The sequence below is a fragment of the Alexandromys fortis genome, unplaced genomic scaffold (assembly GCF_014885135.2).
Source record: "Alexandromys fortis isolate MF-2015 unplaced genomic scaffold, M_Fortis_MF-2015_v1.1 scaffold_222, whole genome shotgun sequence".
NCBI lineage: Eukaryota > Metazoa > Chordata > Mammalia > Rodentia > Cricetidae > Alexandromys > Alexandromys fortis.
In genome coordinates this window covers 70,228-93,222 of record NW_026068108.1, presented here as the reverse complement: position 1 = coordinate 93,222, position 22,995 = coordinate 70,228, and the positions used below count along the sequence as shown (strand labels likewise).

General features: G+C 45.7%; 1 protein-coding gene, 1 long non-coding RNA gene and 1 other non-coding gene across 5 annotated transcripts in view; all 3 read right to left on the bottom strand.

The window, feature by feature from the left end:
• The window catches only part of Cry2 (cryptochrome circadian regulator 2), a 33,934-nt gene extending 33,350 nt beyond the window's left edge, over positions 1-584 (bottom strand). For both annotated transcript variants that reach the window (XM_050124291.1, XM_050124292.1), the window contains exon 1: positions 339-584. In XM_050124291.1, the coding sequence (XP_049980248.1) occupies positions 339-550 (212 nt within the window). In that variant the 5' untranslated portion in view covers positions 551-584. The remainder of the gene's footprint in view (positions 1-338) is intronic.
• Positions 585-13,686: 13,102 nt separating this feature from the next.
• Positions 13,687-22,330, bottom strand: LOC126489789 (uncharacterized). 2 transcript variants are annotated; one of them, XR_007589019.1, is made up of 3 exons: positions 19,765-22,330; positions 17,974-19,697; positions 13,687-14,475 (listed from the first exon to the last, which is right to left on the bottom strand). It is a non-coding gene; the product is annotated as an uncharacterized lncRNA (long non-coding RNA). The 2 variants fall into 2 exon arrangements; XR_007589018.1 differs by having other exon boundaries at positions 17,974-22,330.
• LOC126489809 (U6 spliceosomal RNA) lies at positions 21,101-21,207 on the bottom strand. Its single transcript, XR_007589022.1, has one exon. It is a non-coding gene; the product is annotated as a U6 spliceosomal RNA (small nuclear RNA).
• Positions 22,331-22,995: the final 665 nt, after the last annotated feature.

Below are 22,995 nucleotides of genomic sequence, written 5' to 3'. Positions count from 1 at the left end.
GGGGGGGGGGGGGGGGGGGGGGGGGGCAAATCCGAGGCTTAGGGAAGCCCTGGGGGCGGGGCCCAGCGAGGGTTTTCCCTGAAGAATGCTTTTCGTCACCCCCCTCAAGGCACACCCCTAAAAGCCCAAGACCAGAACGCCCCCATTCTGTCAGGAACTGGCTGCAGGTAGACCACGCGTTTCTGATGAGGGTTTCATCAGCACAGAGGGGTCATGACCTCTGTCCCCCAGCTTGTTGTGGAGTTCAGAGGGGGCCGCGGGCGAAACCGCTGTGTCAGAGGTGGCCGCAGGCCAGAGTCTGCTCGCTGTTCCCACCCCGCAGTGTAGGGTCCCCTCACCTCCACCGGTTGATGCCCACAGACGAGGAGGCCGCAAACCACGGGTCAAGGATGTAGACGCAGCGTACACAGCGCGCCCCGCGCACGGCCGCTAGCAGCGCGGGGTTGTCGTGGAGCCGCAGCCCTTTGCGGAACCAATGCACCGAGGAGGCACCGTCCGTTCCCGTCGTCGGCGCGGGGACTGTCGCCGCCACCACAGCTGCCGCCGCCATCACTTCCCCGACTGGGCCCCGGGCTGCCGCTCCACCCCTGACCACACCGCAGATCCCGCTCAGCGCCCGCCCACCGACCAATGAAACCTTTGATCCCCGACATGGCTCCGCCTCCTGGGGGCTGGGGCGCCTCTGTGATTGGATGGGACTCCCCTCCGCTCTATTGGCCGGCACCGCCGGCGCAGGCCCCGCCCCCTCACGTTCCCACCATGTGTGGTCCCCTCCCGGTAGCCAGTCACCAGTGACGCAGGACGGCGCTGCCGCGGGCCCCGCGTGGGCTGAGGCTAGAGGGACCCCGGATCTCCTACGCGTTTCGCGTTCCCCGCCTGCTTCTGGGAAGGACAGGGGTTGCAATGACTCCTGCCGGTGGCTGACAGATCAGTCACCAGGCTCTTACTTGCGGTTCATTATACTGTTCCTGTGCCAAGCTGAACGGTGTTAGCCTTACACAAACTGTCCTATTTTCTATTCTCATCTCATCTCATCCCAGTTACGTTCATTCCACAAACCCCGATGAAACATGCTTGTTAGTCTTATTCTGCAGATGAGGCAGGCTTAGGGCGCCCCGGTTTGAATGACTTGCGCAATTCCGCGAATCCAGTAAGATTCTGCTCTGAAATTTCCAATTTCTGCTTTTAACCCACTTCCTCGCAGAGAATCTTGGTATTTACATTCAGCAAGGCATAAGGATGAAGGACTGTGTCAGTAATTGTGCCCCCAGATGAGTTTATTTTCACTTACTTTCTGTTTAGTAGACACAGTACCGTTTTTGTGCACAGCTCTGAACTGAACCCCATGTAAGAATCAGCATGTAGAGGGCACTATCCCTCTACATGTTTTGTTTTGGTTTTGTTTTTCAAAACAAGGTTTCTCTGTAGCATTAGAGCCTGTTTTGGAACTAGCTCCAGGCTGGCCTTAAACTCACAGAGATCCGCCTGCCTCTGCCGCCCAAGTGCTGGGATTAAAAGCATGTGCCACCACCTGTTGAAATAGGAGCGGCGGGGCTGCGTCCCCAGCACCCCAGCTGCCTGGCTTATGCCCAAAATAACAACACACAAGCTGTATTCTTTTAGACACTGCTTGCCCATTAGATCCAGCCTCTTCTCGGCTAACTCTCGCACCTGGACTAGCCCATTTCTAATAATCTGTGTAAGCACCCCAAGGTGCGCTTACCAGGAAGATTCTAGCCTACGTCCATCCTGGGTCGGAGCTGCCTGGGAGAGCGGAGCCTGGCGTCTCTGCTCCAGAGAGCAGAGCTGTCGGGTCTGAGCTCACCTCCTCTTCCTCCCAGCATTCCACTCCGTTCACTCCTCCCACCCATCAGGGCAAGCAGTTTCCTCATTTAATTAACCAATGAAAGTAACAGATTGATATATGACACTCCCACATCAACCACCGACCAGTTTTCTTTGCAGTTTTTTGCGCAGTATCTGGGGACAGATCGCTTACAGCAAATGTTGCATGTATGAAGCTGGCCTAGTTGGGCTGGAGGGCTGGAACTATTAAGCGGAGAAATGTTTCAATGTGCCCTTGCCTTGATCCCATGCTTAGAACCCTTTCCTAACTCGGGAATGCGCAATGATAGAATCTAGAATTTAGTCAGCAATTAGTGTTAATTGGCCCCACTGTCTACCAGAGCATCACTGTGATCCTCATTTCCAGGGCTTCGTACATGTTGTTCCTTCACGCAAATCACATGCCCAGCCCATAGTCTTTGTATCTTCTGTTTTTCAGCCTGCATAATGCCTCATCTCATTTGGTGCTTTGTTTGATCACTGGCTTTAGGTCACACTAGGGAAATTTCTTAGCTCCATCATACTATAAGCCCAAACATGCAGGGACCTTGGCTAAGTTACAATCAGTGACATTTCCCAGGTCTACCTCAGTACTTGGCACTGAAGGACCATGTGACTCGAAAGGAAGAGGCTCAGATTGGCCAGTGCCTTAAAAAGTCTTTCCCAGTGTCTGCCTGACCCTCACCTTTTAAAATATGTTTTGCAAGTACTTGCTAAGGGAATTAATGTCCCACATTAATTTTTAAAAATGCTTCTCATTATGTTTAATTTCATGTTTAGCCGTGTGTCTGTGTATGAGTATATGTCGTTGAGTGCAGGCACCCAAGGGAATCTAGAATAGAGTGTTTCCTGGGACTGGAATTACAGGCTATTGCCAGCCTCCCAATGTGAGTGCTGAGGACCATCTGCAAGTCCTGTTCTCTGCAAGAAAAGTGCACACTCTCAACCATGGGGCCAAGTCTCTAGCCCCTCATTCTTTTTATTTTGAGGCTTTATACTCCTTTCTCCTTTGCCTCCTCAGCTCTGCACAACACTGAGGTTCTGCCAGGAAGAAAATTGGAAAATAAGGAGTTTTTTTTTTTCACAAATTGCCTTTTAGGAGTTAACTATTCTTTTTTCTCCTTTAGACTCCCACAATGCCATGCCTATAGGCTGTGAGCCTCTGCTGTCAGTGACTGCCCTGTCTTATTTACAGAGAGCTGAACTCACATTCCACTTGCTTTTCTTCCGTGTGGCCCTGCGCAAGCAAGCTGATTTCTCTGTTAGGTGTTATCGAATAGTTTATTTTATTTTATTTCTGTGTACATTGGTCAGTGAATGCCATGTGGGTGCAGATGTCAGTGAGGACAGAAGAGAGAGAGAGAGAGCACTGGATCCCTTGGAGCTGGAGCTATAGGAGCTTCTGAGCCACCTGCTGTGGTTGCTGGGAATCAGACTGCTCTGGAAGATCAGTGGCTTAATGACTTTCCTAGCGCTGTGACAAGACACCACAACCAAAGTGTTTACAGTTCCAGAGCTAGAATCCGCGCCCATCACGATGAGGAGGACGGCAGCAGGCAGCAGGCAGAGTGCTGGGCAGTCCGAGAAGGTGAACTGGGAACGGCTTCAGCTTTTGAGACGTGGAAGTCCACTTCCAGTGCCACACCTTCCCCCACAGGGCTACACCTTCTGATCCTTCCCAGACAGTCACCAAGCTGTGCACCAAGCACTCAAATGTTTGAGCCTATGGAGAGCATTCTCATGCAAACCACCACAAACAAGCAAGCTCTAACCACTGAGCCATCTCTCCAACCCTTGTCATTTTCATAATAGGTACAGTAGGGTGTGTAATAGTTCTTTGGGCACACTGAAAAGCTGCTATTATGGAGACCTGGCTCCTCATCCAATTTTGCCTTGCAATTTCTACACCATGTGTTCCATAAGTGACCAAGCGAATGAGACTTTTTTAATTAAAAAAAAAAAAACCCAAAATTACAGCAATCATGAAAAACGAAGATAAGCCTAACAACTCATCAATTTCTCTTGGACACTCTCTGTAAACGTCGGAGCCAAGAGGGAGGGACAACAGCTAGGGAAGGGCAGTTTCATCTTGCTGTGTCACCGTCTTTGTTCTGCGTGGCTGTATTCAGGTTGATAAGAATGACTCATTCCACGGAATGGCTGCCTAGTGCTTGGATCAATTACCCAGGCTACATTTAAGACCAGGAAGTCAGTATGGGCCTAAAAGGATAGGGAGGACCAAGTCCACTTTGGATTTTTTTTTTCTGTAAAATGGCTGTAGAGATACCAGAATGAGGGAAAACAAGCCTAAACATGGCTAAAGAAGCGAACATTGAATTTTATTTCTGCCACCTCAGAGCTCCGCATCTTCCTGTTCACAAGGGCAAGGAACAGTTGCCCCAGCTCCCGCTAAAGACAGGAGAGGAGCGAAGGGAACCTCGGTACTTCAAGGATGTGGCAGGTCAGCCAGAAAGTGTCTTCCCTGGAAATCTTTGAAAAAAATCAGTTCTGTTTTATTTGTTTCCTTTGGTCAAAGTCCTCTGTGGAGACGGTGTGTGACAACTTTCTGTTTTGGACCTGCCCTTTGTATAAATATCTGATGATTGGTGAGGAGGTGACCACGCAGAGGGCGGGACATGCTTGGCGACTTTAAGGTGCTCGCGCCCTCTAGTGGTCGGATTTGGAAAGCTCGAGTCCAAGCGGCAGCTTCCAATACACCCAAACCTAGCGACAAAAACAGTCGTCCTTTCAACTATCGGATTTGGGAAGCCGCTAAGCTCTCTGAAAGCACGGAGTATAACGTCAGACTCTCTAAGTTCGGTTTGCAGCTCCACCATTAATTAGCAAATGGCGTATTTACTCGGACAAGTTTCTTAATTTCTCCATGCTTCGGTTTCTACTTGAAAAACAGAGATGAGAATGGCAGGTGCTGTGTAGCATGACAGCAAGGTAAACAGACAAATGGCTCAAAATTGAGAATGCAGAAAAAAACTGAAAATGCAGAAGCAGAACCATAAGAGGCAGTGGACAGGGGCTGACAAGTTGACTGACTCAGCCGTTAAGAGCAGTTGTTGCTCTTGTAGGGAGCTCAGGTTTAGTCCTCAACACCCATACGGTGGCTCACAGATGTCTGTAACTCCAGTTCCAGAGGATCCATGCCCGCTCTGGATTCTGTGGGCATCAGGCACATATGTAGTGCATAAACATACAGGCTGCCAAAACACTCAGTCAATAAAATAAAAAATAAAAATGGTTTTTCTTATAGCGGTAATGGATCAACTAGGTACCCTAATGCAAAATGGCAAAAACCAAAAGGAGAAAGTTGACCGCATCAACACTTACACAAAACGACTCTATACTTAATGAGCAAACCAAAACAGCAAATTTCCTCACCTTTTGGTGTTGCAGATAATAATGTCTTGAACAAGACATGAAAAATATCCATTCAGCCAGGTGGTGGTGGTGTCGCACACCTTTAATCCCAATACTTGAGAAGCAGAGGCAGGTAGATCTCTATGGGTTCAAGGCCAGCCTGGTCTACAAAGGAAATTCCAGGATGTCCAGAGCTGTTACGTGGAGAAACCCTCTTGAAAAACCAAATCAAACAAACAACAAATAAAACAACAACAACAACAAAAACCCCACATCCATCAGGGCAAGCTGGAATTTGAAGCTGCATTAAATTTAAGATCATCTCCTTACCAAAAACAATAAGAAAGCTGGAAAACAAACCACAGACTAGAGGAAGATGTGGTGGCCCTAGTAACTCCTAAGGAGCTTAAGTCTAAAGGTGGGAGCTGGAAGCCTAGAGCATGGAGGCCAAGGCAGAAACGCTCCAAGGCCCAGGCTAGCCTGGGCTACATAGCAAGAGTCTGTGTGATTTTTCTCTGGTCCTAAAATGGCTGGGGGACTGAGCGGGACTGAAACCCCAACAAGCAGCCCCTTCTGCTACAGGGTAGGTTTAGGAGGTGTGGCCTTGCTAGTGCTCTCCCTGATTCCTGCTGTTGGTTTGGGATGTGACCCCTCAGCTTTGGCTGTGAGCGCCGGTCTCCAAGTGTGCCTGCTGCCATATTCCCTGTCAAGTGTAAGCCCCAAACAAACCCGTCCTTGTGGGAGTTGCCTGGTCATGGTGTTTATCACAGCAACAGAAAGGTTACTAAGACAGCATCCATGCTGGGCTTAAGAAAAAGTGATGCTGAAGCTGGGACTGGTGTAATGGTTCAGATTCCACCATCTGTCCCTGTCCTTCTCTTCCTTCCTTCTTTTTTTTTTTTTTTTTTTTGGTTTGTGTAGCTCTGGCTGGAACTTGCTCTGTAGACCAGACTGTCCTCGAACTCACAGAGATCTTCCTGCCTCTGCTTCCCAAGTACTGGAATTAAAGGTGTGCACCGCCACCCTGTCCCCCTAGCTGTACTGTCCTTTTGAATAGGTTTCTCTGCTGAAGCAGTGGGCCAGATTGAGCCACATTAAAAAACTGTAACAGCAGGTTTATTTGAGCAAAGCAACTCCTAGGTGAGTTTTCTGGTCACAGAGAGTGAGGCCTTGGAAGCCAGGCTCCCGAGCTAAAGCAGGAAGACTTTAGAGGTTGTAGGTGAGGGGTGATGACATGTGGGCCACCAACTGAGTTTGTGTCCAAGTCCGGTCAAAAGCTGAGCGGTTCGGTGGGGATTTGGGCTGCTGGAGGCAGCAGGGGAGGAAGCTGCAGTAGTTGCTAAGCATGCGCACTGGGCTTTCTGACATCTTTCTTTGGAGGCTCTCTGAGCAGTCAGGGTTTGGAGAGAGAGATGGGAATGGGGCTTTCCGGATCATTCAGGGGCCAGACAGAAGTTCCTACCTAGCACCCCAACCTTTTTGGGCATATGGACGCTGTCAAATCTGGATACTTTATGTTGCCATGGGAGGACCAACATCTGCCCTCTGCAGCATGCACACTGCAGGTCACACAACACCAAGGAACTCGCCTTTAACACCTCAGCACACTATGAATTGAGTACTTTCAGCAAGCAGGTAAAATGTCTGCTCTTCTAAAGCCTTAATGGACTGGGCGGTGGTGGCGCACACCTTTAATCCCAGGGAGGCAGAGGCAGGCAGATCTCTGAGTTCGAGGCCAGCCTAGTCTGCAAGAACTAGTTCCAGGACAGGCTCCAAAGCTACAGAGAAACCTTGTCTTGTCTTTAAAATCAAAACAAAACAAACAAAAACCCCATAATTGTTAATTATAGGAAACAAGGACTTTAATACTTCCCCGTGACTATCCCTCAGAATGCAAGTACCCCATTAGTGCCGTTTGAACTGTGTTATGTTTGAATATTTGATCTTAAAAACTGTTGTTTAAGCTGCTGGCTTGTGTCTCACAGAAAATCATATTTGGGCTGATGAGATAGCTCACTGGGTAAAAAGACTGTGCTAAGAGGCCTGATGACAAGAGCTAAACTCAAGGATCCGCTTCTGTAAGTGTATGGAAGGAGAGAGGCAACTTCTGCATGTCCTCTGACCTCCACTTGTGCACTTTGGTGCACACACCCACAACCGCACAAATGAATAAATGAATAAGCAAATAAAATCTAACATATACTAAAATAATCATATCGATTTTGGCTTGGATTAGAGCAGAATTTCAGTTAACTCTGAACATGCTGAAGATGTTGTACATCCTGAGTGTCAGATCGAATTCTTTCTGTAAAATAAACAGCATGCAAATTTCCTTTCATTGCCAATGAATGGTGAAAATTATATGTATATAAAAGAATTGTTTTGAATAAACTTCTTTATTATTTATTACTAGTAATATCTGATGCATATGTATTTTCTTTTTTTTTTTTTTTTCGAGACAGAGTTTCTCCGTAGCTTTTTTGGTTCCTGTCCTGGAACTAGCTCTTCTAGACCAGGCTGGCCTCGAACTCACAGAAATCTGCCTGCCTCTGCCTCCTGAGTGCTGGGATTAAAGGCGTGCGCCACCACCGCCGGCTGCATATGTATTTTAAATATTTTATCTATTATTATTGTGTGTGTGTGCACACAAGTGCATGCTAGTATGTGTATGAAGTTCTAACACAGTCCAAAGGGCACTAACACGTCCTCGCATGCTGAAGAAAAAAAAATAGCCACAGGAAAGGATTACAGTCTGTCTCCTATAATTAACCGTTATGGTCTTAGAAGAGTGGAAATTTATCTGCCTGCTAAAAGCATACTTTTCATATTTAAATGGGTCCTGGGGATTGGAATCAGGTCACCAGGTTTGTGTGGCAAACACCTTTACTGCTGAGCCATTTTATTGGCTCTGCATGCCTATTTTATATCGCTAGATAGCCAGTGTTGTGTAAACTTTCTCACTGAACAATGACTCTTGACTGGAAAGGTCTGAGAGCCTGCTGTAGGTTCAGGGTGTCCTGGGGTCTCCCTAGGAACCAGTAAGGACTGCTGTGCCGGCCACAGGAGTTGAGCTTGGCTGCTGGCAGTACCTGGGCTTCTGTAGACAGGATTTCGCCCCTTGTAGTCAGGCCTTCCTAGGTGCTGACCACACTGGCTGCCCTGGGAGGAGGCCACAGTGAGTGAGATTGGCTCTGACTTCTTGCCAGGCAACCTCAGTATCTGCTGACCTGAGTTAAGGACAACTTTCTGATCTTTGCCACACCTAAGATGTGCCCTTCCAGCCTAGGTGTGGCCAGGGAAGGGATGGGAGGCTGTGTTCAGAACCCTTGGGACTGAGCCAAGGGTCACCTCTAGCTCGCAGTTCCTGCCCCGGTGACAAGGAGCATGCCAAGGCAGTGGACCCTTCATTAACAAAGAGCTAATGCAGCAGAGAAAAACCATGAACTAAAAACAGCCTGTAGCCTTGCTCCTGCTAAACCAGACATTTCACGGCTTGTTGCCAATGAAAAGAAGACTAACTTGTGCTTAAGCTCAAGGAAGGAAAGTGTGTGTGTGTGTGTGTGTGTGTGTGTGTGTGTGTGTTGCCTTTCCGACTCTGATCCTTGCTGGATGACTTGGGGCAAGGCCCCTAACCCTCCAGCTTCAGCTCCCATTGCTATAAAGCAGAGTTCGTGGGGTTGGAGAGATGACTGAGTGGTTCCTCACTTGTGCTGCTCTTCCAGAGGACCCGAGGTCAGTTTCTAGCCCCTCCATTAGTTGGCTCACAGCGGTCTGGACCTTCAGCTCCAGAAGAATTCGCACCTCTGGCCTCTGTGGGCACCACACTCATGTGCACATACCCCTCACAGACACACATGTATCATTCAAAATTAATAAAAGTAAAAAAGAAGGTACTCACAACCTTACCTCCCTCCTAGGCTATTGCAAGGATTGCTAAATTGTGTCGTACACCCTGCCCTGAGTGTTGAGCAGCGGAGTTAGAATTATTATGATAATTGGTTATTAGACTATTATGTCACCTCAGGTGCGTGGTTTTCCAACACTGGTATTGTTTTATTAATTAATTTTATTTTTATGCCTTTATTATTTCATGTGTATGGTGCTTTGCCTGCACATATGTCTGTAAACCATGTGCGTGCCTGGTTCCCAGTGAGAGCAAAGGAAGGCACTGGATCCCATGGACCTGGAGTTCTAGGTGTTGTTACCGCCTTTGGGTCCTGAGAACTGAACCAGGTCTTTTGGAAGAACAGCCAGTGCTCTTAACTGCTGAGCCATCTTTTTAGCCCTAATTAAATCATTTTTGAGAGAATACCTTTTCTACCTCGCTCAGGCTAGATTTGAACTTGTAGAATCCTCCTGCCTCAGCCTCCTAAGGGCTAGGATTATAGATGTATACCATCACACCTGGCACAACCTCTCTACTTTGGACCAGGTAGTTCTTTGTCATTTGGGGGATATTTTGGCTACTGTGTTTAGCAGAATTTCTACCCCTACCCAGCAGATATCATAACAACCTCTCACGCTGTGACAATTAATGCTTCTCATTGAGAACTGAGCTAGAAGGTAAAGGCCAGAGAGACCGAGGGAGCAGCCACAGACACGGGAGCCAAGGAAAAGGACGTGCTAGGGCTAGGGGGCAGAATGAATAGAGACTCCAGGAGGGCAGAGACCAGTGACCCCTGAGCACTGGCTGACGAACCTCGGAGATGGTAGGGCTAGTTGTTAAAACTGACTGATGTTTGTCTGTGTTTTTCTTTTGTTTTTGAGGTATGGCCTTACCATGGAGCCTAGGTTGGCTCTAACCTGAGATCCTTTTGCCCCAGGTTCCCAAATGCTGGGATTATAAGCAGGTGTCACCTGGCTCTTTGTTTAATGGGATTTTGTGTTCAGTGAATAAAATAGCATAGGTCTTGGGATGCAGCTCAGTTGATAGAGTGCTTGTTTGTAGTCACACAACGCTGGTCCCATCTGTACTGTAGAAACCGGCATATACCTCTAATCTTAGCACAGGGGAGATAGAAGCGGGAGTTTCAGTCAGCCTGGGCCACAAGAGACCTTATTTCAAAATAAATAAATGAAAATGTAAACTTATTTTAGACAATCTAGGATTTTTAATGAAGTACCATCAGAAAATAAAGTGTTTTTATACTAAATGTTAATGTGACAGCGCTGGGCTAAGCGCACGGGCCCCAAATGTAGAAAAATAGTGAACAGGAACCCACACCCTAGAGTTCAGTGGATCGATCCGTGCTGTCTGCTCACCAGACATTGCTTGCATGTTCACCGTGTGCAGGCTCTGTGCAGGTGCCTGGGGCTCTCTGGAGTCTATGTGAGTAGGGGGCTATGGGGGATGGGGAGCTGGGGAGTGGTTCACATATTCCATACCCTGCACCTAAGTGAGCAGCTTTAGTCACAGGCCAGCATAGGATGTGTGGTATTGTGCAGATAGCAGCTCCTATCCTAGGGCCACCTAGGGTCACTGATGGCATTTTGCCCTCTGCTGCCAGTCTCCTCTGAGGCTCTTGTGCAGCTGTCTCTTGACCTCGTTTTCTGCACGCTGGCCACCCTTCTGCATCCCCCATCCAATCTCACTTTCTTTTCTTCTCTTTTTTTAATTGTTGGCTTGTTGAGTTTTTGAGAAAGTCTCATATAGCATAGAGACTGATCTTGTTTAAATAAAAACCACTTACTATTATTTATATGCGTATGTGTATGCACCTGTGTAAGACTAAATATACCACATGCAATCAGGAGCCTACAGAAGCCAGAAGAGGGTGTCAGATTCTCTGGAACTGGAGTTAGTGTGGGCTGCCATTTGGGTGTTGGGTACTGAACCTGGGTCCTCTGCAAGAGCTGAGCAATTTCTCCAGCTCTAGTCTGACCTTGAACCAATAAGCTTTGGATGATGACTTCCAATCCTCCTGCCTCCACCTCCCTAATGCTGGGTTTACAGGTGTGCACCACCACACCCAGTTTTTGTAAAACACGATGTTGGGGTAGAACCCAGGGCTTTGTGCCTGCCAGGCAAGCACTCTACCACCGAGCTATGTCCCCAGCCCCTCCCCATTTTTGCGTATGAGTTATTTTACTGTTGTAAAGTACCCACAACACAAATGAACCATTCTAACCATGTTGCATCATCCCACACAGAATCCCCCTCAAACAGCAGGCCACCATTCTTCCCTTCCAATGCCTTAGTTACCTCTGCTCTGGTGCCAGCTTCTGAAAACCCAACCCCCATCACATAAATGTCCCTTTGTGTCTGGTTTCTCCCACTTAGAATATTTCCAAGTCTCTTTTGTAGGTGGACAGATAATACAGCCCCGTGCCACACAAAGAAGGATGGACTGGCATCGTTCTCACCGTGGTCATCCCAGGAGATTATAACAAAGTTCCTGCCAGCCAGTGAGCTGTGATGTACCTCACACAGAAGCACAAGGCATTTGGTGCTGCTGATTTGAGCAAACCACCCTGCCCCAGTCATAAAAGTGTGACATGGGCTAATGATGGTGAAGGACCGCGATGGTCTCTGTGTCTTCTGTACTATGCTTTGGACTGTGGCTTTGGGCGCATCATCACCTTCCTACAGAAGGGGTCTTGGCCTCACACACCTGCTGCATCAGGAGGCCTTCAGCTTTCTATAAGTGATGAGATTACCCAATGGGGTTGTTCTTTTCTAGAACGAACTATCGTCAAGCACTGCATGAGTGGGGACTGCTGTACGTGCACATCACGTGAGCGTGATGTTTGAAGTTTGGCTCCATCATCATCTGCTCACAGACACCGTGCTCTGTCCACTTTGGGATTTTGTGTGTAGTGCCTCTGTGAACACGAGCACCTTCCTTTCCAGGCCATTCTATTGAGACATAGCATCTATGTCAAAAAGCGCACCCACTTAAATGTACAAGTCAATGCTTCTATTACAGCCCGAGCTGTGCAGCCGCCTCCACCACAATTTTAGAGCATCTCGTCTCCCTCCCACCTCAGAGGGGGGCGGTGCAGACTGAGGCAGTCACCCATCTATTTCCTGTCTCTAGAGGTTTGTCAATTCTAGGCACAATAAACACAATCATATGCCCTGGCCAAGCTCTTTCATGACTGTCATTTATTTTTTGAGACAGGGTCTCGTATAGCCTAAGTTGGCATCAAGCTTGCTGTGTAGCTCAGGATGACCTTGGACTTCTGCCTCCTGAGAGTGATAATTGTAGATGTGGACCACAACATGACTTTATGCAATAAGAACCCCGAGCTTCCTACATGCTAGAAGAGCATTTTACCAACTGAGCCACATACCCAGCCCCCACCATTTTTATTTATCACAACATCTGAAGGCTGATATATTGCTTCTTGTTTATGTTCTGGTCAACTGGCTCAATGTGGGGGCAAGGATTTTCCCAGGCTCTAGCAAACTCTGGCAGGCCAGAGTTCTGTTTGTGGTTTGTGTGGCTGCATTCTTCAAAATAAAACAAAACAAAAACACTTACTAAGAGCCTCCCACACTAGCCACTTAACCAGTACTGGCTAAGTGATGAAACACACTGGATATGGCAACATATTCTTGTAGTCCCAGCAGTCAGGAGGTGGAGACAGGAGGGGCAGAAGTTCAAAGCCATGCTCAGCTACACAGGAAATTTGAGGCCAACCTTAGATCCATGAGACCCTGTGCAAGGTCACAGAACTGGCAGGTGGCGGACCTGAGATTCAATCCCAGGCAGTCTGGCCACAGAGGCAGAGCTGCAGAGAGGTTTTCTCTGAGAGTGTGCTGTTGACCAGTGTGCACAGTGCCCTCTTCTTATGCTTGGCTTTGCTTGAGTAAACCTGGCTCTGGCTTCTGTCCTCCCTGCAGGTCTGGGATTCACTTGCTCAACCCTGAGCAAGTGTAGGAGAACAGAAGCTGCCTCTCCTTACCAGCTGTCTGTCTGGCCACCCAAGAACAGACACCACTCATTTCTGCGGGCCTTTCTATTGTCTGTCAAAGAAAATTCATTTCCATTTTAAGGCCAGGGCAGCCTTCCTATTGTCCCTACCTACCTTCCTTCCTTTTGTGGCTTTATTGAGTTATAATTGGCAAATAAAAATTTTATATCTTGATGGCATATAAAGAAATATTCTGATGTCTGAATATGGTGTGAGATGATTGTTGTAATCAAACTAATTAACCTATATATCACCTCAGGTATTAATCCTTTTATTAGTGGTATGGATATTTCAAATTTACTCTTAGCAAATTACAGCATACAGTGTTATATTTTTAATTATAGTCACCATTTCAAAGTCTTTATTTCTGACCAAATTCTCTCCCTCACTAGGTCTATGTTTATTTTTATTTGACAGTTTGATCTGAGATCAGAAAGGACAGTGGGTACTAAATAGATGCAGAAAGGAGAAATACCACAGATAGAGGGTGTAGTAGGAGGTCGCTTGTTTGTTTCCCGGCTGCCCAGACTCCCGAAATAACCACACAGAAACTATTAATTAATACACTGCTTGGCCAATTACTTAAACATATTGTTAGCTAGCTCTTACATCTAGAATTAACCCATATCCATTATTTTATATTTTACTACAAGGCTTGTGGCCTACTGGCAAGGTTTCAGTTTGTCTATCACCATGGCTTCTCTTTGACTCTGCCTTCTTTCTCCCAGCATTCAGTTTAGTTTTCCCTGCCTAGCTAAGTTCTGTCCAAAGCAGTTTCTTTATTCACCAATGGTATCCACAGCATACAGAGGGGAATCCCACATTAAGAGTGAGTAGCATGGACCAAGGTTAGGAGGTAGGTGGGAAAATTGAGAACATGGATGCCAAAAGGCTAGAGTGTCTAATGAAATAAGTACCGGTAAAGCCCCCAGTTTCCTCCTGCCTCTTTGTGCGTCCATTTTCAATGGAGCTGCCAAAATGACCAATCGGATGCCTCTTGGCCATGTTGCCTCCCCTCAGCTCACTTTGACCTGAGCCACATGCTCGCCACTACCTAGACCAATGTGCAGGGGTTACTGACGCGATCCAGACCAACTGGGCTGGTGCAAGGCCCGGTTGCAGGGAGGTGTGAGAGGTACTTTCTCAGCAGGAAGAGGGAATTGTGGGTAGACTGCAGTGCGGAGTCTCTTCACTCGCGCGCCCCCTGCTAGCGGTCTTCAGGACAACAGCCAGCCTTGCTGCCCCTGCTAGCGGTCTTCAGGACAACAGCCAGCCTTGCTGCCAGTCCTCCATTCACTCTGTTGTCATCACAGTCGCAACACCAGCCATAGAACTGGTCTCCTGTCAAGGAGCAAGAAGACAGTAAGGAAGGCCGTGGAACATCCTAACCCCCTAAACACCCCCCACCAGACACATATACACACACACACATACAGATACCCGCACCCCACATACAAACAAGCACACACCTACACACACACACCTACACACACACCTACACAGACAGCTACCCACCCACCCACACGCAGACACACACCTACACAGACAGCCACTTACACCCCAACACACAGACACACACCTACACAGATAGCCACCCCACACACAGATGCACACCTACATAGACACACACTACACAGACACACCCACACACAGACACACACCTACATAGACACACACCTTCACAGACACGCCCACACCCACACACAGACACACACCTACATAGACACATTTACACAGACACATCCACACCCACACCTACCAAGACACACAGACACATAGACACCTACCTCCCCACTCCCTCACACACACACACACATAGACACACACCTACACAGACACGCAGACACAGATACACAGACACACAGACACACACACACACCTTACACAGACACCCACCTACCCACCACGGACACCTCCCCCACCCCCACACACCCCCTACACATAGACATACACCTACTTAGACACACACCTACACAGACACACACTTTACAGAGACACGGACATACACACATACACACACACAGTCCAGTGTTGCAGGATATTTGAACAGATGTGTAAAGATGTGTCACTGTTTTACCTTGCCTGCCCAAGGCACCAGATTGGTTTAATAAAGAGCTGAATGGCCAATAGCTAGGTAGGAGAGGATAGGTGGGATTACAGGGGAAACAGGAAGAGGGGAGAAATCTGAGATATATGGAGAGATGCCAACAAGATATGGAGAGAGTCCGACATACAGAATGGAGGAGAGGTTAAAAAAAAAAAACCCACATGGCAGAACATAGATTAATAGAAGCAGGCTAACTTAATGTTGGGGGTTGTGGACCCCCAGACCCTGAATTTCCTGTAAACAACTTGTTTTCCTGGGTTTGCAGATACTCTGAACATGAGACAGGCAAGTGGGTTCTGGTGTCTGCAGCTGAAAGATCCTGAGAGCTGGCGCATGGCCAGAGCACTATATAAGCTGCCCTTGAACACAATAAAGTTGGCATTCTTGGTATTCTTGTTTCAAGGATGACCCATGTCCCTGTGTCTCTGTCTGTCTGTGTGCATATGTGTTTAAATCTCCAGGCAGGCCCCCTTCCTGGCTCATGTCCAGTCCCATATTACAGGCAGAGGCTACAATTTAAGTTATAAGATCTAGTTGGGAACATGCCTAAGCTAAAGGCCATGATTTCATAATTAAAACTACATCTCCGTGTCATTATTTGGGGCTGAAGGTCCCCAAGAAAGTCTGACAAGAAAGGCTCACTACAGTCCCGAGTTGTTTAGTGCCGTAGAGAGTGGTGGGAGCAGCCAGAAAGATCTTTCTGAAAGCCGTCTCTTGTGGAGATGGAGAAAGAAGGGCATTTAGGCTAGGCCATGGCAGCCCGCAGTTATAAAACCTGCTGCCATCTTTGCTCCACGGGTCCTGTGTGATGCTCACCTTCTCACAGATGTGGCAAGCTTTCAAAGAACTGAAATGCCAAGAAAGCCGCACATGGGGGCCCTGGGCTGCAGCCAGCATGCATGCTTACCACCCAGCCCACAGAGTATCTTACAACCTGAATTTCCTTTCAAGACCAAGAGGCTGAATATAATGTTTCAGATTTCTGGTTTCTCTTGCAAAGAAGTTTTAGAAATTCTAGAAAATCTAGAAGCCTGCCATAGCTTGGAGATGGTTACACCACAAGTCCCCAGTGGGAAGATCTGGACAAAGGGGTGACATTTTTTTAAGAGGCAGGACTTACTGGGAGGTGATTCGTGGTGGGACTAAAGTTGGTCTTGGGAGTGGATTAGCTCGTACAAGAGTGGGTTGATACTGCTGAGTGAGTGGGCCAGACCAGAGACCACTGTGGGTCTGGCCGTGAATCTGGGACCTTCGAGGGAGTAGACCTGAGCCAGGACCCCTGTGGGTCTGGGCGTGAGTCTAGGACCGCTGATGGAGTAGGCAGAAACCAGAGATCTCTGTGAGTTCAGGCATGAATCTGGGACCTCTGAGGGAGTAGGCCTGAGCCAGGTCCCCTGCAGGTCTGGGCTCACTTGAGTCTGGGACTTTCAAGGGAGTAGATCAGAGCCAGAGACCTTTGCAGGACCAACCCCAAGCCAGGGACCTCTGAAAGAGCAGGTCCAGACCAGGAACGTTTACAGAAACAGGTCTGAGCCAACAACCTAGAACAGAACAGGCCTGAGACAGCAAACTACATGGGAGTGGAGCAAAGCCCATTAGCGGTAAGTGGCCTCCAGGAACACAGAGTGACCAATGGGATAACTAGAACTGTGGCACTGACTGTACCACAAGGAACAACCATCTGAGTCTTGGATCCACTGGCACCTAGAAGATTAATCACCAGAATCACAAACAGTCCCTACCACACCTATTAGAGGAAGAGATGAGTAGAAAAAGGTAAGAACACACACAACACCACAAAGAACAACACGACATAAGTAAACTATAGAGAACCTACAACAGCAAGACTTGAACAACCAAATATAGATGAAGCAGAAGAAAACAACCTAAAAAAATAACTTCAGGAGAAACTCTTAAAGAGGAAATGAGAAATTCCCTCAAAGAAATGGATAAAAAGACAAACAAAAAATTGAAAGACATCAGCAAATCCCTTAAAGAAAACCAAGAAAAAGCAATCAAACATATGAAAGAAACTATTCAAGACTTGAAAACTGAAATAGAGACAATAAAGAAAACACAAGCCAAGGGAATTATAGAAACAGAAATCATGAGAAAATCAGGACCCACAAACACAAGCATAAATAGCAGAATACAAGAGATGGAAGAGAGAATCTCAAGTGCTGAAGATAGAATAAAGGAAATTGACTCATCAGTCAAAGAAAACATTAAATCTAACAAAAACTTAACCCAAAATATCCAGGAAATATGGGACACAATGAAAAGGCCAAATCTAAGAATAATAGGTATAGAAGAAGAAGTTCAACTCAAAAGCACAGAAAATATATTTAACAAAATCATAGAAGAAAATGTTCCCAATCTAAAGAAAGATATGCCTATGAAGATGCAGGAAGCTTACAGAACACCAAATAGACTGGATCAACTCTTGTAATGTATATTAGCCCATTATTCTTGTCTATGTTAGCTACATGGCTCAGTACCTGGTGTAGGAGGTTCTTCTGTCTATGTGACAGAGATATCTCATTGCCTGTACAGTCACCCAAAGTTCTTTTGTACCTTTGGGGCATCCATCTTCAGCCTACAGGCCCATAGTATCCAGCAGACATTTTTGGGAAGCAGGAAATTTCAAAGACAGTTCAGTCACTTTCTTTTGTGTCCTGTAGAATGTCTCACAGACTCTTTCAAGAAACAGGAACCCCGAAAGACCATCTCACCTTTAGGCAAGTTCAGCAGTCCTCTCTCTGTGGGTTCTCTGTGTCCAGTTTATGCAACAGTCCAGACAAGAACAGTTTCTTGCCCAAATGGCTAACCAACTCCGTAAGGAGCCTCTTCGATGCCCATCTTCCTCTTGAAGTAGATTGGTGCTGCCAGGAGCAGACGTGTCTCATAGTCATGAAAAGCCCTAAATTTTTAAAACATTAAATACCATATTCTGTAGTCTTTGAAAGATATGAAGAATGCCTATATGAAATATATCTATGCACACCTAGAAAGTCTAACTAACATGACTACAAGCCTAACTATTACCGATGATTATCCATTAACAACCTATATTTCCTAATTAAACATTACATTTTTAAATGAACTACACAATCACAATACCTTAATCAAGAGCAGAAATACATATACATATAACAAGATTGACCTTAAAATCCATACCAATGCAAATTATTCATATCTATATCATATCCCCCTTTAAATATAAAAGAACATTTATAAACAATATTTGGGAATATGGACACAGTTATTTCTCTCCAAACTGCTTCCTGCTGTATAGGGCGCTGTTAATCAGGTCTTTCATGGTGTAACCTGTATGCCAGGTTCATCTCAGTCAGCAGTTGAGCAAAGTAATTTTTTCAGGGTGTTCACAACAACCTTTCAGGAGGGCGTGGTCTATCATACTATATTGGGATAGAAGCAATCCACAGGGTCTCATCCTCTGTGAAAACAAAAAAAAAGAACATCTTTTCCAAAGCATCATATTCTTAGATCCAAATTCTGAAGTCAAGATAGCTTTATAATATACGTCCTGGTTTATCTTAGCAGCCCACACAATGATATGTGCCTCTGTACTTCTTTACAGTCAAAAAATTCAAAGAAAACACAATATACAGAATCCAAACTCTCTGTGAATTTTCCATTTTTACGTGGCTTATTTTTATTTCTTTTAATTTATAATTATCTGTACTCTGTCTCTTTAAAGACTTTACCCCTTTTTTAATATTAACTTTATGACTCTTTATACTCTTTTTCTTTCTCTCCCAAGCCTACATTTATCTAACAATATGACCCATTTAGAGGTCTTTTATGTCTGAATCTGTCCTATTGTGAATCTGTAATTTTTTACTATCCATGAGCATTTTTGCTTTGTAGTTTTAAATCACTAAGCACTTAAGAATCTAAGCTGTGACATTCCTAGGTCAAAAACAGGTACTGCGGGCTTGTCCTGCCCAGTCCAACATGGTAGAGCTAGCTCAGTAGGTAGAACATGAGACTCTTAATCTTAGGGTCATGGGTTCATGCCCCACTTTGGGCGCTGATCCACAGCCTCTCATTTCCTGTGGAAACAAAAGAAAAATTTCTTCTCCAAAGTAACATACCTTTTGACTTTAATTTTGAAGTCAAGGTATTTTTAAAATATCTATCTTGAAATAGTTCAACAGCATTCATAAGCAAATATCTTTTATCAGCTGTTCCTTCCTCAGCATTCAAACATTAAAGAGACCATGATAGCATACAGTATCAAGATTCTCTGTGTATTTTCCATCTTTATGCAGCTTTATTTTAACCTCTATTTCTTTTAGTTTTACTTTTAGCTTTTGAGACAGGTTCTCTGTGTTCCTGGAGTAACTCTGTAGACCAGACTGTTCTTGAACTCACAGAGGTCTGCCTGTCTCTGCCTCCCCAGTGCTGGGATTAAAGGTGTGTGCTACAACACCTTGAACTCACAGAGAACTATCTGTCTCTGCCTCCCATATTGGGATTAAAAGTGTGTGCTACCACACCTTGAAGTCACAGAGGTCAATCTACCTCTGCCTCCCAAGTGTTGGGATTAAAGGTGTATACCCCCACACCCAACTACTCTCTCTTTTTTATTTTTAAGGACTTTAACCTTTAGCCTCCATATATTTTGAACACACTGTAAACTATTACGAGGTTTTCTTCGTCTTTGAATCTCTCTTTACTGTATATCTCTCTTTTTCTGACTACATGAGTCTTTATGGAGAGGATTAAAGCCATGGCTTTGCCGGCTAGATCCAGCTCATTCCTTAGCTTTCCAGCCTTGTCAGCAGAGGTACCAGCTGTAGCCATGTTTATTGCCACAACTCTATGGTGTTTTAAGGTCCCTGCCAACCAGCAAGCTGCAACAGTATGTCCACAGACAACACTCAAGTCCTCTCTCTGTAGCCAGCCCTCCTACCTCAAAGAGTCAGAGTTCACAGAACATCATGAGGGTGTGCATTTAGCTGTCTACCGCCCAGATAAAAAGCCAGACATGGCTACATGATGTGGGAGGCCTTTCTGTGTGCTGTGAATATGTTTTTAATACTATTGGTTAATAAAGAATCTGCTTTGGTCTAGGGTAGAGTGGAATACAGCTAGGCAAGAAATCCAAACAGATGTAGGGAGAAAGAAGGCAGTCAAGGGAGGCACTAGTAGCTGCTGGGGAAGCAAGATGTGAGGAAACAAGCCATGAGCCTCATGGTAAAATATATATTTTTAATACTCAAAAAAGCAACATGGTTTATGGCTGAGATAGGGACTACTGGGTTTGACTCCCAATTCTGTCCCTTACTAGCCATGTAAGCTCAAATCACTCATTCCTGTGTACCTTAGTCTCCCTGTCTTACACAGGCGACACTGTACCCACGTTGGGTTGCTTTGACAAATAAATGAATATTGTAAAGACTCTTTAAAAAGATTTTCTTCCTTAGTTATTTATCTGTTTGTACACACTTTCCTGCCTTGGTGTGTGTGAATGGTCAGAGTGTGAGTCCTCTTCTATCACGAGGGTGCTTGGGATTGATCTTAGGTCCTTGGCCTGGCAGCAGTACCTTTTCCCATGAGCCATCTCTCTGGTCCTGTTGCTGGTGGCCATGTCAGAGGAGTAGCAGTGGAAAGTAACTCACTTCAGGTGTCAGCCATCAGGAGGAAAATCCCTGAGGGGTGAATCTCAAGTAGACAAGGTCCTTTGCTTCTGCCGGGCCTTCACGTTTGCTGCTGCCCTCTTCCTCTGGCATCTGCTCTGGTGTAAGTGGGTGTGGGGAGATCCCACTGCCTGTGTCTCCTGGAAGCATCCCATTCTACTGGGCATTTCTTTTTTTTTTTTTTTTGACATATAAAAATATGGAACGCTTCACGAATTTGCGTGTCATCCTTGCGCAGGGGCCATGCTAATCTTCTCTGTATTGTTCCAATTTTAGTATATGTGCTGCCGAAGCGAGCACTCTACTGGGCATTTCTACCTGTGGATTATATGAAGATGATTTCTTCCTAAGCGGTTCTATCTAATTGATAACAATAATGTTAGTTTAAGTAAAGTTTTGAAGATAAAAAATAAAACAAGGAAGTGTCACACAGCTAGAACATATGAGTTTCTATTGAGGAGCCATAGACTGTGGTTAAAGATTAAGAAAAATAGGGGCTGGAGAGATGGCTCAGAGATTATGAACACTGACTGTTCTTCCAGAGGTCCTGAGTTCAATTCCCAGCAATCGCATGGTGGCTCACAGCCAGCTACAATGAGATCTGGTGCCTTCTGGCCTGCAGGATTACATGGAGGCACAACCACTGTGTACATAATAAATAAAAAAAAAAGATTAAGAAAAATAATTAAGTCCCAGTAGCCCAGCTAGTTTAAGTTCTTCTAATCTTAGTGTTGGGAGATATGTTCACGGGTTTTAGAGTGCATCATAGCTGAAACAAAGCTTTGAAAATAACTTAAGGTTAGATTAGATGCTTTTTGTTAAACAGCTTTGAGGTGAAAAGCCCAAGTAAACAATCTAAAGTTGCAGAAAGTCATGTAGTTGAATGAGGAACTTGTTAAGGTCAAGGAACAAGAACAAAGCTGGTGTACCTTTCTTGATAGGACTGGCAGATGACCAAAGGTGATGATTAATTCCTTATACCCTTTTCCGCCCTCCGTCTCCTGATATACAAACTGTTGATGAGTACGTATATATTCTAAAGACTTAAAGTAGAGCTGACTGATTGTTTTTCATGCATAAAAGTTTAGGTTTGAGATTCCTCTAAGATTTCTTTCAAGATAGCTTCTCAAGATAAATAATGCAGTGGCGATTCTTTCTTTGTAACCGCCATATGCGGCCTACCCAACAAAAGGATTGGCAGAGAAAAAGTACCCTGTTCGCTCACATTCTGTTACTTAGTTACTTAGACGAGAATGTACATGGGTTCTTAGGATAATTGGTTTTTCACCTGTAATACGTGAAGTGTTTAATAATGTAAGGGATATGGAAAACATGATTTTTTTTTACTTGTATTCACTGGAAAAAAACAGAATGCAAACACATTGCAATTTTTTTTTTTTTTTTTTTTTTTTTTTTTTGGTTTTTNGGAGCCTGTCCTGGCACTAGCTCTGTAGACCAGGCTGGTCTCGAACTCACAGAGATCCGCCTGCCTCTGCCTCCCAAGTTCTGGGATTAAAGGCGTGCACCACCACCCCCCGACTACACATTGCAATTTTCATATTGCCCAAAAGATTTAGTTGGGGTTTATAAGCTGTAAGGGAAAGACTAAAGATGGAGTTAAAATGAGTGAGAAGGAAGACATCAAGAGTTAGAGGGAATTACAAGGAAGGAGAAGGAAGACATCAAGAGAAACAGAAGGGACATTTCTGGATAGGGATTAAGAAGAGACTGGAGAATACAATTCAGAATACAGAAGAATAAAGAAATGGTCTGGAGGAAACCATCAAGAGAGAGTGTGAGTGTCTTTCTCTAACCCCAAGGACTCTGGATTCTTTGCGAGCCCTGTGCTGCTGGAGGCTGGTCCTCCAGACAGCGAAACTCAGTGGTGTCTGCAAGTAAAGTGATAAATTAAATGAGTGAGGATGGGCGATAACGCAGTAGGCAGAGCCTTAGGCAAGCACGAGGACCCAAGTTCAGTCCTAGAACCCACAGAGAAGCAAGTCTTATAGACGTGTGGTTATAATCACAGTCAAGTAGCTGAGGACAGGAGAAGTCCTGGGACTTGTTCTAGGCAGCCTTGTGGGATCA